This window comes from Alexandromys fortis, unplaced genomic scaffold (assembly GCF_014885135.2).
Source record: "Alexandromys fortis isolate MF-2015 unplaced genomic scaffold, M_Fortis_MF-2015_v1.1 scaffold_81, whole genome shotgun sequence".
NCBI lineage: Eukaryota > Metazoa > Chordata > Mammalia > Rodentia > Cricetidae > Alexandromys > Alexandromys fortis.
Window position 1 is genome coordinate 4774051 of NW_026067960.1, and position 15697 is coordinate 4789747.

At 39.1% G+C, this 15697-nt stretch overlaps 1 protein-coding gene across 1 annotated transcript in view; it reads right to left on the reverse strand.

Moving 5' to 3' along the window:
• Window positions 1–327: 327 nt before the first annotated feature.
• Window positions 328–15697, reverse strand: part of LOC126508049 (cytochrome P450 2J4-like) — a 129799-nt gene continuing 114429 nt past the window's right edge. The window contains exons 4-5 of the mRNA XM_050152928.1: window positions 832–1213; window positions 328–773 (exon numbers count right to left, since the gene is read on the reverse strand). Coding sequence (XP_050008885.1) covers window positions 328–773; window positions 832–1213 — 828 coding nt within the window. The remainder of the gene's footprint in view (window positions 774–831; window positions 1214–15697) is intronic.

The following is a 15697-nucleotide window of genomic DNA, read 5'->3' on the forward strand; positions in this document are numbered from 1 at the left end:
AGCTAAATAAACAACATATATTTTTTTTTCATGATGCACTTAGCATTTTTAATTCAGCAATTAGTTTTCAATGCATTTTCATTATAGGAGGAATCATCAATCCCATAGCAACTATTAGATAAAAAGATAAGCCATTGAGATCATAAATGATTTTCCCACCACAAAATTAGGGTTCAACGTCCAGAAATTTGATTCAATGCTTTTAGCTCAATTCCTTCACCATTTCTGGAGTCGCTTTCATTCTCTGACATTACTCTCCTCTCATATGAGCAAGGCTGGCAACCTTCAGGACATCCACCATTTCTTCTTTTCCTTCCTTCTCCAGCATCACAGTCTGGGGACAGCACAGAGGCGGTGACTGACTGGAGTGAGTGTGAGGCCATTTCTGAACTTCAGGCTCAGCTTCTCATTGAAGGTAAAGTTTTGCATAAGAGCAGTGAAGAAAATGAATAGCTCAGACCTGGCCAATTGTTCTCCCAGGCAAACTCTCTTTCCCGTTGAGAAAGGCAGAAAGGACTCTCTCTTCTTAAACTGTCCATTCTCCAAAGAGTGCTCTGGATTGAAGATTTTCGGGGTGGCCCACTTTTTGGGGTCACTGTGGAGTGCACTCAGGTTGGTTAGAATCACCGTGCCCTTCGGCAAGTGGAATCCATCCAAATTTGTGTCCTTTGACACTTCCCTGGGAACATTAAAGGGGACAACGTTTCCCATTCTCTGCCCCTCGTGGATTACAGCATCTGTGTAGGGCATGGACTCTCGGTCAGCCGGGCTTGCTTGTCTCCTCATGGATTACAGCATCTGTGTAGGGCATGGACTCTCGGTCAGCCGGGCTTGCTTGTCTCCTCTGGCCAATCACTCTGTCAGTCTCAGCCTGTACTTTTTCTTGGATTTCTGGGTAGAGAGCCATGTAGAGCAGAGCCCAGCGCAGGGTCGTGGATGTTGTCTCGGTTCCAGCAAGGAAGAGGTCCAGAGTGGTGCAGATGAGATTTTCTTCACTGAAACTTGTAGTCTTCTCTGGGTGCTTTGTCATTTCTGCGAGGAAAGCATCAATGAAGTCTCTTGGCTCATCAGGATCCCAATCTCTCCGGTGATTGTCAATCATTGAAGAAACAAACGATTTCAGTTTTCCCCAGTTTCTGAAAACTGTTTGGTGTGATCCAGGAAGATATTTCATTATCCATGGAAAAATATTGTAGAACCCTCCCTCTCCAGTCTGAAGAGCAGTCAGGGTTCCCTGCCCTGTGGAAAGTCCAAAGTCCTCCCCGCTCCATCCTGGTCTAGGAAGGCGAACATCCAGACTGGCTAGGCTCCCACAAAGCCAGAACATGAAGTAGGATCAAAATCCAGTGCCATTGTCCTTGGCTTCTCAGCAGCCCTCATTGTCCGCCATATTCAGAGAGTCCGGTTTTATCCCATGCTTTTTCAGTCACAGTCCAGCTGGCCTTGGTGAGCTCCCAATAGATTAGCCCCACTGTCTCCGTGGGTCAACATATATATTTTTAAGTTATCTCAACTTCAAAATTTGAGTCTAAGGATATGTTGCTTTGGAAAAGATGTTCTGCTTTTGTTTCCATAGAAGATGAGAACCTGTGCATTAATTCCAGACTAATGTGGTTTAATGGACCAAGTCCCTCAAAGGTCACCATGAACACCCCCCAAAATTACTTCACCCAACAAAAAGCAGAAAGCAATTTGGAGAGAACTACACTCAAATTCCCTAAATGATTGTTTATAAACATTTGCTATAGAGATATGCTTTGGTATGGATCTTGGTGTATTTATACAAATTTAAGGTCAATTTTGCTATATTGTGTGTGTGTGTGTGTGTGTGTGTATCTGTTCTTGTTTAAGGTATTGTGTTTGTCTAGCTCATTTAAAATGTAACGTATAATTAAGAAATATAGGTTAATAGATAATCTTATTTAATATTCAAGCTTGTAGTCATGTTAGATTTTCTAGATGGACAGATATGAATTTCAGATGGATAGGCATTCTTCTAACCATTCAATGACTACAGCATATGGCACTTAAAATATTTTTAAGAAGTTAGTATTTTTCATGACAATGAGATGCATCTGCTCCTGGCAGCACCAAGCTTCTTCGAGAGGATGATGGGCACTGAAGAGGCTCATTATGGTGTTGGTTAACCATTTGGGTAAGAAATTGCTCTTGCCTGGACTGCTTGATGCTTTGCTGTATGATAAGAGCATACAGGGAAATGATTGCTAACGTTGCCTAAAGAAGGTGAGATCATCCTTTGGGGTTTGTGCTTCATGAAAGAGCAAAAAGAGTCTGCCAGACATTCTTCAGGACACCAAAGAGACTGACGGACTAACTGCCAATATAGGTGGAACTGTTTTTGAAATTTCCTGTTTCATGGAAAAGTCTGCTGGATACTATGTGCCTGTAGGATGAAGATGGATGCCCCAATGGTATAGAAGAACTTTGGGTGACTGGCCAGAAAGTGAGATGTTTCTGTCAATTTTAGAGTTTTGGAAGTTTCTTACAATGCATTCCTGTTTACTTTGGTAATATTATATCCTTCTGGAGTCTTTGATGGAGTTGATGAATATATAGTTATAGTTTTCCTTAATTATGATGAAAGATAATGTAGATATAGATATTGTAACTGTAATTTTTGCTTGATAACTATATGATTATATGTATTTTTTCTGTGTTAAGTTAAAAACCTTCCTTTCTATTTAGACACAAAAGGGGAGGTGATGTGGGAAGTCCTTCTGTATATGTGTTGCCTTAATTGGTTAGTGAATAAAGAAACTGTCTTGGGCCTGTACAGAGCAGAATAGAGGTAGGTTTGTAAACTAAACTGAAATCTGGGAGAAAGTAGGTAGAGACAGAGAGAAGCCATTTAGCCCTTCCAGAATTAGATGCCAGAACTTTTCCTGGCAAGTCACAACCAAGTGGTCATACACAGATTAATTGTGTGAATATTGTGAGTCTTGGTGGCCAGGAAAACAAACAAGTGGCCTCCTATATCAAGGAGAGGTCTTTAACAAGGAGAATTGATAGCTCATCACCCTATGTGACAGTTCAACATGTCAAAAGAAAACTAATCCAATAAGGGTCAAGGCAGCGTTCTAATATTTGTATTTACAGGAAAATAGAAATACCCATCTTAAGGAGTCAAAAGACCTTGAACATCTAGGCAGCTATAGAATAAAGAAAAACTATCAAGAAAAAATACTGTACAAAGAAAAATGTGAGCTGTTAGCACCAATATTCTCTAGAAGGTAATTTCTCACTACCTAAAAATTAATATCTCTCAATTTCTCAAAATGTTGAAGACCCAACTCAATTAAAGCAGGCTTTGGAGTTGGAGTGTGAGTCTCTTATTGTCTTAATTGAAACATGTTATTAAAGTAAAAATTCAGAGTCTCTGTCTCATAAGAGAAGAGACACCTTGTGTAGGACAGGAGCAAACCAAAATCTAGTGACTATTGTTAGAACAAATCTCTTTCCCCTAATGCTTATTTTTTGACTATTTATAACCTTTCTTTAGATATATCATTATCTTAAAATTTAAACTTTCCATTTTGTCATTAATAATGTTTATATGTTCCACAGTGAACAATAAATTTTCCTAACTGTGATTGTTGAAGTTTTCCAAAAGACTAGGGGACCTCACAACAACAACTCTGCCTCGGTATGTGATAACATTGAGCTGATAAACACCACTCAAAGAATGGCTTTGGACTACACACTGCTCAGGACAATTCCAAAGTGGCCAGCTGAGACAGTCAACCCTTTTAGAGAATTCCAGTCAGATCTTGAGAGAATTGTTACCCCCATTCCTCTGAGACTGGCTGCACATATTCCAACTAGTCATGAGACTTAATCACTGCTTGACTTGTTTTGTTTTTGTTTGGTTGTTTGGTTTTGGTTTTTTGAGACAGAGTTTCTCTGTGTAGCTTTGGAGTCTAACCTGGAACTCACTCTGAAGACCAGGCCTCAAACTCATAGAATCCCATTGCTTTGGCCTCCTGAGTGCTGGGATTAAAGGCGTGCACCATACCCACCCAGCTGTTTTAGTTTTCTTTACAGGATCCCCTAGAGATGTCCATGCCTCCTAAACAGCAATATTTATTCTAGAAACAGGAAGGTCCCTGTCTCAATATGTAGGATGAATATTTTTCTGTTTTTTCACAGGGTTATGGATAATTGTCATGTATAAGAGGTTGGTTTTAAATTGTTATAGGGATGTAAACAGAATAATAAAGATTAGACTCAGGAATCTAATTTGGAATAAAAATGAGGATAGATATGATAGAACAATGAGGTACATGATTATATCTACTTGTAATCTAAATAGTCAGCTATCAGCTTTAGATAATTTGCATTTGGTATAAATTCTGGTATATAGATACAAATGCAAAATTATTTACCTATTCCTTTTTAATATTTATTTATTGATATAAATTCAAAATTATTTTTTATATTGCATATGTGTTTCTACTTCCTTTTAAAGTATATTTGTATATTGATATCAATGTAAGATTATTTTTCTCATACTGTATGTATGAATGTTTCTATTTCTATTTAGGATATTTTGTATATTGCTGCAAATTAAGGTTACTTTTGTCATATTGCACTATGTGTTTCTTCCTCAGGTTATGATATTTTTTATATATTGTCACAACTGAGGTCCTTGTCCATATACTGCACATCTGTTACAGATTGTTTATTTCTATAATGTGAAGCCTTAGTCTTTAATCTATATAGGTTATTAGGAATTATATATTAAAAGTCACTGATATTTTTCAGACATATAATCATGTTAGTTAGGTTTTCTAGATGCACAAGGATGTATTCCATAGAGACAGGAAGTCTTCAAACACTTCAAAGACCTACAGAATATGACATTTAAATGTTTCAATGACTTGTAATTGGGTTGACATGAGACATGGCTGCCCCTGAAGTGCCAATCTACTGTTAAACGGATGAGAGGCAGCGAAGACACTTGCTTTCTTCTTGGCAAATATTCCTATCAGGCAAACAACTATCCTTCTGTCAACTGCCGAGAGTAAGCACGCTGTCCAATCTGGACAAGCAGGATACAAGGATAAGCAACTGCTAAGACAGGGTAGGAGAGGTCCTTCAAATTTTCCTGCTTCTGAAAATGGTCTGTCAGACCTTCTAGACCTATAGCCAAAGTTGGATGCTTCAAGGTTTCAGAAAAACTTTGGGTGACTGTCCAGGCAGCCAGCTCTTTCTGTCATTTCCTGCAACTCACCTGCTTGCATTTGCTGACGCAGGTACTATTGCTTCCATTCTCAGGTCCTGGATGGGGTTGAGGACTAGGTAGTTAGTTATATTACAATTCTCTCGTGCCTTAGCTAAGGGTGAATTAGGTACAAGACTTAGACTCTTCAGGATAGGACAGCTGCTGGAGCAATCTCTATAATTTGCCAATTACCCGTGGTCTAGACATTTAGAATGTGTTTCTTGCTTGATGCCATTCTTGATGGTTGTATTTTCATTTTTATTTATGTTATTATCTTTTTCTCTTCTGGACAATACTGCATACAGTTTATGTTAGGATGAGAACCTTCTTAATTAGTGAAAAAAGGGAAATGCCGTGGGAGCTCACTCCATTCACTCAATGACATTAGGGGTGAAGAGCGATTGGTTTTCTCGGGATCCCTGGCCTGACAAAACTATGGAGGGAGTCACATGCTATGTCTCTGTCTCTTGGGTAGAGCAGGAACCAGCCTTGTGGTTGGTCCTCATGACTGTTGGGCAGAATGGCAGGACAGGGGCAGCTGGATCAGCAGTGGTATATACTTCATTCTGTAAACCTGAGTCTGTTTTTCCAATTCACTTTTTAATAAACTATTGACCAGACTTCTGTTGGTTCTCACTTCACCAGATACTCAATCATAGGCCCATAACACTTTATTAAATGTTAAGTAGGAAAAGCACAGTGAGAGATGTGGATCTTCCGGCCAGGCAGATGACTGAGATGGACTTTGTTATTATAATAAGATGGAAGAATGCAAAGCATAAAATCCAAAATTTTGCTGCACAGAATGTGTTGGTGGATTTAAATACCATACAACTTAGAGGGGGCTGTAGCTCATTCCACTTTCTACATTTTATTTATTTATTTTTAAGTTTTTCGTTTTATCGAGCTATACATTTTTCTCATTCCATGTCTTCCTCCCCTCTCCCCTATGGCCCCAAACTCCCAATTGACTCAGGAGATCTGGTCTTTTTCACCTTCTATGTAGATACACGTATGACTCTCTTAGCATATTCTTTGTTGTCTAGGTTCTCTGAGATTGTGGACTGTAGGCTGGTTTTGCTTTGCTTTATGTCTAAAAGCCACTTATGAGTGAATGCATATGATATTTGTCTTTCTGGGTCTGGGTTGCCTCACCCAATATGTTTTTTTCTAGATCCATCCATTTGCCTGCAAATTTCAAGATGTTATTATTTTTCACTGCTGTGTAGTACTCTTTTATATAGTTATAAGGGTACCACATTTTCTTTATTCATGTTTTGGTTGAAGTGCATCTAGCTTTTTTCCAGGTTCTGGCTGTTACAAACAATGTTGCTATAAACATGGTTGAACACATGTCCTTGCCTATGTGTATATACCTAACAGTGGTATTACTGGGTCTTGAAGTAGATTGTTTCCTAATTTTCTGGCTATTCCCCATTCTGATTTCCAAAGTGGCTGCACATGTTTGCACTACCACCAGCAATAGAGGAGCATTCCTCTTATCCCAAATCTTGTCCAGCAAATACTCAGGGTATCCAAAACAATCCTGTACAACAAAAGAACTTCTGGGGGTATCACAATCCCAGACTTCAAACTCTACTACAGAGCTCCAGTAATAAAAACAGCCTGGTAGTGGCTTAGAAAAAGACAGGAGGACCAATGGAATCTAATCAAAGTCCCGGATATCAATCAATCCACGCAACTACAAGCACCTGAGTTTTGACAAAGAAGCTAAAAATATAAAATGGAAAAAAGGAAGGATATTCATCAAATGGTGTTGGCATAACTGGATATCAACATGTACAAGATTGCAAATAGATCCATATATATCGCCATGCACAATACTCTAGTCCAAATGAATCAAAGACCTCAACATACGACCAACCACACTGAACCTCATAGAAGAGGTAGTGGTAAGTACACTTGAACACATTGGCACAGCAGACCACTTCCTAAATGTAACCCCAGTAGCACAGACACTTAAGAGCAACAATTGATAAATGGGACCTCCTCAAACTCAGAGGCTTCTGTATAACCAACGACTTAGTTAACAAGACAAAATGGCAGCCCACAGAATGGGGAAAGATCTTCACCAACCCCACATCTGACAGAGGGCTGATATCCAAAATATACAAAGAACTCAAGAACTTGACATCAAAAGTACAAATAATTAAATAAAAAATGGGGTACAGACTTAAACAGAGAATGCTCAGCAGACAGGTCTAAAAGGGTTAAAAGACACTTAAGGAAATGCTCGACATCCTTAGCCATCAGAGAAATGCAAGTCACAACAACTCTGAGATTCCTCTTAAATCTGTCTGAATGGACAAGATCAAATATTTTTAAAATTAAGGACTTTTTAATGCTTTCATTTTGGTACTTCTACACATGGTTTCTCTGTATAGATATGGTATATAGAGTTCCAGGGATCTTGCTCTGTATAGCAGACAGGTCTCAAATTCATAGCGCTTCTACCCTCTGACTTCTGAGTACTGACCGGTACTAGAGCCCTGTGTCAGCACTGTCCCTCAGGTTCCTCTACTGCACCAGGATGGAAAGCTCAGCTTGTACTGCCAACTTGATACAGACAAAATAATTGTAACTTAACCATAAATCCCTATCTAATGCTTATTGCAATCATGTCATCATGACAGGGGTCCTACACAGAACACAAAAAGTCTGCTGTTGTAACCCAAAACAGACATGGAGAAGGCACAGACACGAGCAGTCCAGTGTGGTAGCCCCAATAAAACTTTATTTCTAAAGACGTGGGACAGCCAATTGCCAGTTTAAGAGAGGATAAAAGTTCTCTTTGGTAATCATGAATTATTGTTCCATCTCTTATTTTGTTGGTGACGTTAGTAACGCCTCTTTAAAATAATTTTAATTTGTATTGAAGAAAGATATTTTTCACATAATATACTCTGATCACGTTCTCTCCTCCCCGAACCCTTCACAGATGTTCCCTTGTAGATCGACTTTGTTTCCTGACTGCAAAAATAACTGACACAGTGTATCAATACTAAGTATAAGCGCTCGGCCGAAATATCAGGCTATTACTAATTGGCCCTTACAATTTAAACTGACCCGTCTCTATTAATTACATCTATCACGGGGCCCGTTGCTTTTCCTGTCCCCCAGCCTGTTTTGCTCTCTCAGTGGCTCCTGGTGACTCATCTGACTCTGCACTACTTCTAGAACGTTCCTAGTTTGGCTCTCTTGCTCAATCTCTCCTGCCCAGCTATAGGCCAGGAGCTCTTTACTAAGCAATGATCATAATACATATTTACAGTGTACAAAGATTGTTCCACAGCATCCCCTACATTTCCACCCACCCAAATCCACACACCTTTTATCTCTCAATCATCAAAAACAGGAAAGGAATAATAAGCAGACACGCACAGACACTCACACAGCAAAACCAGAATAGGGCAAAACGAACAAATAGGGAATAAAAAGAATAAGGAAGATGAATAAGAATCATATACACAGACAAACACCCACACACTTGCATACACAGGAAGTCTATACAAAACACAAAATTAGAAAACCGTAAGAGAAAAACAAAAGACCTGTAAGGTAAAAAAATATTTTTCCAACACAAAACATTATGAGTCAACAATCCTCTAAAATACCACTGAGTTCTTTTGCATTGGCCATGTACTGCTGGGCACGGGGTCTGCCCTTGTGTTTGGATTTCATGGGCAGTGAGATCCTGCTGGAGAAAGCTGATTTTCCCTTTGGAAGCGGCTGACAGTGGTAGAAAGCTCCTGTCTTACAGGTCTTTTGTTTTTCTCTTACGGTTTTCTAATTTTGTGTTTTGTATAGACTTCCTGTGTATGCAAGTGTGTGGGTGTTTGTCTGTGTATATGATTCTTATTCATCTTCCTTATTCTTTTTATTCCCTATTTGTTCGTTTTGCCCTATTCTGGTTTTGCTGTGTGAGTGTCTGTGCGTGTCTGCTTATTATTCCTTTCCTGTTTTTGATGATTGAGAGATAAAAGGTGTGTGGATTTGGGTGGGTGGAAATGTAGGGGATGCTGTGGAACAATCTTTGTACACTGTAAATATGTATTATGATCATTGCTTAGTAAAGAGCTCCTGGCCTATAGCTGGGCAGGAGAGATTGAGCAAGAGAGCCAAACTAGGAACGTTCTAGAAGTAGTGCAGAGTCAGATGAGTCACCAGGAGCCACTGAGAGAGCAAAACAGGCTGGGGGACAGGAAAAGCAACGGGCCCCGTGATAGATGTAATTAATAGAGACGGGTCAGTTTAAATTGTAAGGGCCAATTAGTAATAGCCTGATATTTCGGCCGAGCGCTTATACTTAGTATTGATACACTGTGTCAGTTATTTTTGCAGTCAGGAAACAAAGTCGATCTACAAGGGAACATCTGTGAAGGGTTCGGGGAGGAGAGAACGTGATCAGAGTATATTATGTGAAAAATATCTTTCTTCAATACAAATTAAAATTATTTTAAAGAGGCGTTACTAACGTCACCAACAAAATAAGAGATGGAACAATAATTCATGATTACCAAAGAGAACTTTTATCCTCTCTTAAACTGGCAATTGGCTGTCCCACGTCTTTAGAAATAAAGTTTTATTGGGGCTACCACACTGGACTGCTCGTGTCTGTGCCTTCTCCATGTCTGTTTTGGGTTACAACAGCAGACTTTTTGTGTTCTGTGTAGGACCCCTGTCATGATGACATGATTGCAATAAGCATTAGATAGGGATTTATGGTTAAGTTACAATTATTTTGTCTGTATCAAGTTGGCAGTACAAGCTGAGCTTTCCATCCTGGTGCAGTAGAGGAACCTGAGGGACAGTGCTGACACAGGGCTCTAGTACCGGTCAGTACTCAGAAGTCAGAGGGTAGAAGCGCTATGAATTTGAGACCTGTCTGCTATACAGAGCAAGATCCCTGGAACTCTATATACCATATCTATACAGAGAAACCATGTGTAGAAGTACCAAAATGAAAGCATTAAAAAGTCCTTAATTTTAAAAATATTTGATCTTGTCCATTCAGACAGATTTAAGAGGAATCTCAGAGTTGTTGTGACTTGCATTTCTCTGATGGCTAAGGATGTCGAGCATTTCCTTAAGTGTCTTTTAACCCTTTTAGACCTGTCTGCTGAGCATTCTCTGTTTAAGTCTGTACCCCATTTTTTATTTAATTATTTGTACTTTTGATGTCAAGTTCTTGAGTTCTTTGTATATTTTGGATATCAGCCCTCTGTCAGATGTGGGGTTGGTGAAGATCTTTCCCCATTCTGTGGGCTGCCATTTTGTCTTGTTAACTAAGTCGTTGGTTATACAGAAGCCTCTGAGTTTGAGGAGGTCCCATTTATCAATTGTTGCTCTTAAGTGTCTGTGCTACTGGGGTTACATTTAGGAAGTGGTCTGCTGTGCCAATGTGTTCAAGTGTACTTACCACTACCTCTTCTATGAGGTTCAGTGTGGTTGGTCGTATGTTGAGGTCTTTGATTCATTTGGACTAGAGTATTGTGCATGGCGATATATATGGATCTATTTGCAATCTTGTACATGTTGATATCCAGTTATGCCAACACCATTTGATGAATATCCTTCCTTTTTTCCATTTTATATTTTTAGCTTCTTTGTCAAAACTCAGGTGCTTGTAGTTGCGTGGATTGATTGATATCCGGGACTTTGATTAGATTCCATTGGTCCTCCTGTCTTTTTCTAAGCCACTACCAGGCTGTTTTTATTACTGGAGCTCTGTAGTAGAGTTTGAAGTCTGGGATTGTGATACCCCCAGAAGTTCTTTTGTTGTACAGGATTGTTTTGGATACCCTGAGTATTTGCTGGACAAGATTTGGGATAAGAGGAATGCTCCTCTATTGCTGGTGGTAGTGCAAACATGTGCAGCCACTTTGGAAATCAGAATGGGGAATAGCCAGAAAATTAGGAAACAATCTACTTCAAGACCCAGTAATACCACTGTTAGGTATATACACATAGGCAAGGACATGTGTTCAACCATGTTTATAGCAACATTGTTTGTAACAGCCAGAACCTGGAAAAAAGCTAGATGCACTTCAACCAAAACATGAATAAAGAAAATGTGGTACCCTTATAACTATATAAAAGAGTACTACACAGCAGTGAAAAATAATAACATCTTGAAATTTGCAGGCAAATGGATGGATCTAGAAAAAAACATATTGGGTGAGGCAACCCAGACCCAGAAAGACAAATATCATATGCATTCACTCATAAGTGGCTTTTAGACATAAAGCAAAGCAAAACCAGCCTACAGTCCACAATCTCAGAGAACCTAGACAACAAAGAATATGCTAAGAGAGTCATACGTGTATCTACATAGAAGGTGAAAAAGACCAGATCTCCTGAGTCAATTGGGAGTTTGGGGCCATAGGGGAGAGGGGAGGAAGACATGGAATGAGAAAAATGTATAGCTCGATAAAACGAAAAACTTAAAAATAAATAAATAAAATGTAGAAAGTGGAATGAGCTACAGCCCCCTCTAAGTTGTATGGTATTTAAATCCACCAACACATTCTGTGCAGCAAAATTTTGGATTTTATGCTTTGCATTCTTCCATCTTATTATAATAACAAAGTCCATCTCAGTCATCTGCCTGGCCGGAAGATCCACATCTCTCACTGTGCTTTTCCTACTTAACATTTAATAAAGTGTTATGGGCCTATGATTGAGTATCTGGTGAAGTGAGAACCAACAGAAGTCTGGTCAATAGTTTATTAAAAAGTGAATTGGAAAAACAGACTCAGGTTTACAGAATGAAGTATATACCACTGCTGATCCAGCTGCCCCTGTCCTGCCATTCTGCCCAACAGTCATGAGGACCAACCACAAGGCTGGTTCCTGCTCTACCCAAGAGACAGAGACAAAGCATGTGACTCCCTCCATAGTTTTGTCAGGCCAGGGATCCCGAGAAAACCAATCGCTCTTCACCCCTAATGTCATTGAGTGAATGGAGTGAGCTCCCACGGCATTTCCCTTTTTCACTAATTAAGAATTTTCTTATCCTAACATAAACTATATACAGCAAGAACTAGCCAGTATTGTCTAGAAGTGAAAAATATAACACAAGAAAACAAATATAAACAAAAATAAAACTACAACTATCAAGAATGGCATCAAGCAAAAAACACATTCTAAATGTCTAGACCACGGGTAATTGGCAAATTATAGAGATTACTCCAGCAGCTGTCTTATCCTGAGGAGTCTACGCCTTGTACCTAATTGACCCTTAGCTAGCACATGAGAAGATTGTAATATAACTACCTAGTCCTCAACCCCATCCAAGACTTGAGAAAAGAAGCAATATTACCTGAGTCAGCAAATATAAGCAGGAGACTTCTGAGAGCTGCAGGTAATGACAGAAAGAGCTGGCTGCCTGGGCAGTCACCCAAAGTTTTTCTGCAACATTGGATAACCAACTTTGGCTATAGGTCTAGAATGTCTGACAATTTTCAGAATCAGGAAAATTTGAAGGACCTCTCCTACCCTGTCTTAGCAGTTGCTTATGCTTGTATCCTGCTTATCCAGATTGGACAGCGTGCTTACTCTCAGCAGTTGACAGAAGGATAGTTGTTTGCTGAAAGGAATACTTTGCCAAGAAGAAAGCAAGTGTCTTCGCTGCCTCTCATCCTGTTAATAGTAGATTGGCACTTCAGGGGCAGCCATGTCTCATGTCAACAGAATTATAAGTCATTAAATCATTTAAATATCATATTCTGAAGGTCTTTGAAGTGTTTGAAGACTACCTTTCTATATGGAATACATCCTTGTGCATCTAGAAATCCTAACTAACATAAGTCTGACAAACATGGGTGGCTTTTAACCTCTTATTCTTAATAACCTACATAGCTTAAAGACTAAAGCTTCACATTATAAAATAAACAACCTGTAACAGATGTGCAGTGTGTGGACAAGGACCTCAGTTGTGAAAATATATAAAAATATCATAACCTGATACAGAAATGTATAGTGCAATAAGACAAAAGTAACCTTAATTTGCAGCAATATACAAACTATCCTAAATAGAAGTAGAAATGTACATATAGTATGAGAAAAATAATCTTACATTGATATCAATGTACAAAAAATTTTAAACAGAAGTAGAACCATATGTAATATAAAAAATAATTTTGAGATTCTGTCAATGAATAAATTATCTTAAACATGAATAGGTAAATAATTTTACATTTATATCAATATACCAGAATCCATACCAATGAAAATTATCTGAAGGTGACAGCTGACAATTTAGGTTACAAGTAGATATAATAATCAACCTCATTGTCCTCTCATATCTATTTTCCTTTATTAATTTCAAATCTGATTTCTGAGTTTAATCTTTATTGTTCTGTTTCCAACCCTATAACAATTTAAAACCAACCTCTTATATATGACAATTATCCATAACCTTGAGAAAAAACAGAAAAAAATATGTATCCCCAATATTGGGAAAGGGGCCTTCGTGTTCTTAGAATTGATTCCTGATGTCTAGGGGGCAAGTACATCTCTAGGGCATCATGTGGAAAAACTAAAATAGCCGGTGATCGTGGTGCATTCCTTTAATCCCAGCACTCAGGAGGCCAGGTCAATGGGATTCTATGAGTGTGAAGCCTGGACTTTAGAGTGAGTTCCAGGACAGACTGCAAAATTACACAGAGAAACCCTGTTTAAAAAAACCAAAGACATGGAGATAGAGGCAGAGACCCACACTGGAACATCGGACTGAGCTCCCACGGTCCCAATGAAGAGCAGAAGGAGGAAGAACATGAGCAAGGAAATTAGGGCCAGGAGGGGTGCTCCCACTCACTGAGACAGTGGGGCTGATCTAGTGGGAGCTCACCAAGGCCAGCTGGACTGTGACTGAAAAAGCATGGGATAAAACCGGACTCTCTGAACATGGAGAACAATGAGGGCTGATGAGACGCCAAGGACAATGGCACGGGGTTTTGATCCTACTTCATGTTCCGGCTTGGTGGGAGCCTAGCCAGTTTGGAAGTTCACCTTACTAGACATGGACGGAGAGGGGAGGACCTTGGACTTTCCACAGGGCAGGGAACCCTGACTGATCTTTGGACAGGAGAGGGAGGGGGAGAGGAGAGGGAGAAGGGGAAGAAGGGTGGGAGGAGGGGGAGGGAAATGGGAGGCTGGGAGGAGGCGGAAACTTTTTTCCTTTTCTCAATAAAAAAAAATTAAAAAAAAAAAACAAAGACAAACAAACAAAAACAAAGCAAGTAAAACAGTGGTTAAGTCTCATGAGAACTACTTGGAACAAGTGCAGCCAGTCTCAGAGTAATGGGTAACATGTGTAGCCAGTCTCAGAGTAATGGGTAACCTTTATCTCAAGTTTTGGCTGGAATACTGCAAGACGGTTGACTATCTCAGCTAGCTACTTTGGAATTGTCCTGATCAGTGTGTAGTTCAAAGCCCTTCTCTGAGTGGTGTTTATCAGCTCAAATACATAGCCCAGGCAGAGTTGTTGTTGTGAGCCACCCCCATCTTTTGGGAGTCTTAGTTAAAAAAATTTATTGTTCACTCTGGAGAACATAAACATTATCAATAACAAAACAGAAAGTTTAAATTTTAAGATAGTGATATATCTAAAAAGTTTCTAAATAGTCAAAAAATAAGTATTAGGGAAAAGAAATCTGTTCCAAATACAGTCACTATATTTTGGTTTGCTTCTGTCCCACTCAAGATGGCTCTTCTCTTATGAGACAGAGACCCTGAATTTTCACTTTAACATGTTTCAATTCAGAGAAGAAAAGAATCACACTCCAACTCCAACGCCTGCTTTAATTTTAATTGAGTTAGGTCTTCAACATTTTGAAAAAATAAGAGATATTAATTATTAGGTAGTGAGATTTAACCCTCCAGAGAATATTGGTGTTACCAGGTCAACTTTCCTTTGAACAGTAATTTTTTTCTTGATAGTTTTCCTTTATTCTATAGATGCCTAGATGTGCAAGGTTTTTTGACTTCTTGAAGATGGGTATTTCTATTTTCCTGTAAATACTAAAAATTAGAACCCTTCCCTGACCCTTATTGGGTGAGTTTTCTTTTCAACAATTGTTTTCAACATGTCTTTGACATAGTATGATGAGCTATCACTTCTCCTTGTTAACAGTTCTCTACTGTTCAAATTAAATCTTCTTTAATTTTATGCTCTTCATAGTTTTCTATTCCTGCAGAAACAAAAGACATACACTTTCTTCAACTTGACCCACATCCTGGTGTCCATTCTGATGTCAACACATCTGTAAAGCACACAGGATAATTTAGTTCTGTAGATTTTTCTATTGTCCAATGTCTCTCTGCAGCTCTCATTGGATTTTAAGATGCTCTACCCATAACCGCAGGTCCTGTCAGCAGTGTGAGGATATGACATGAGGTGTCTGTGACCTCTGCCTTCTTCCAGATTTCAGA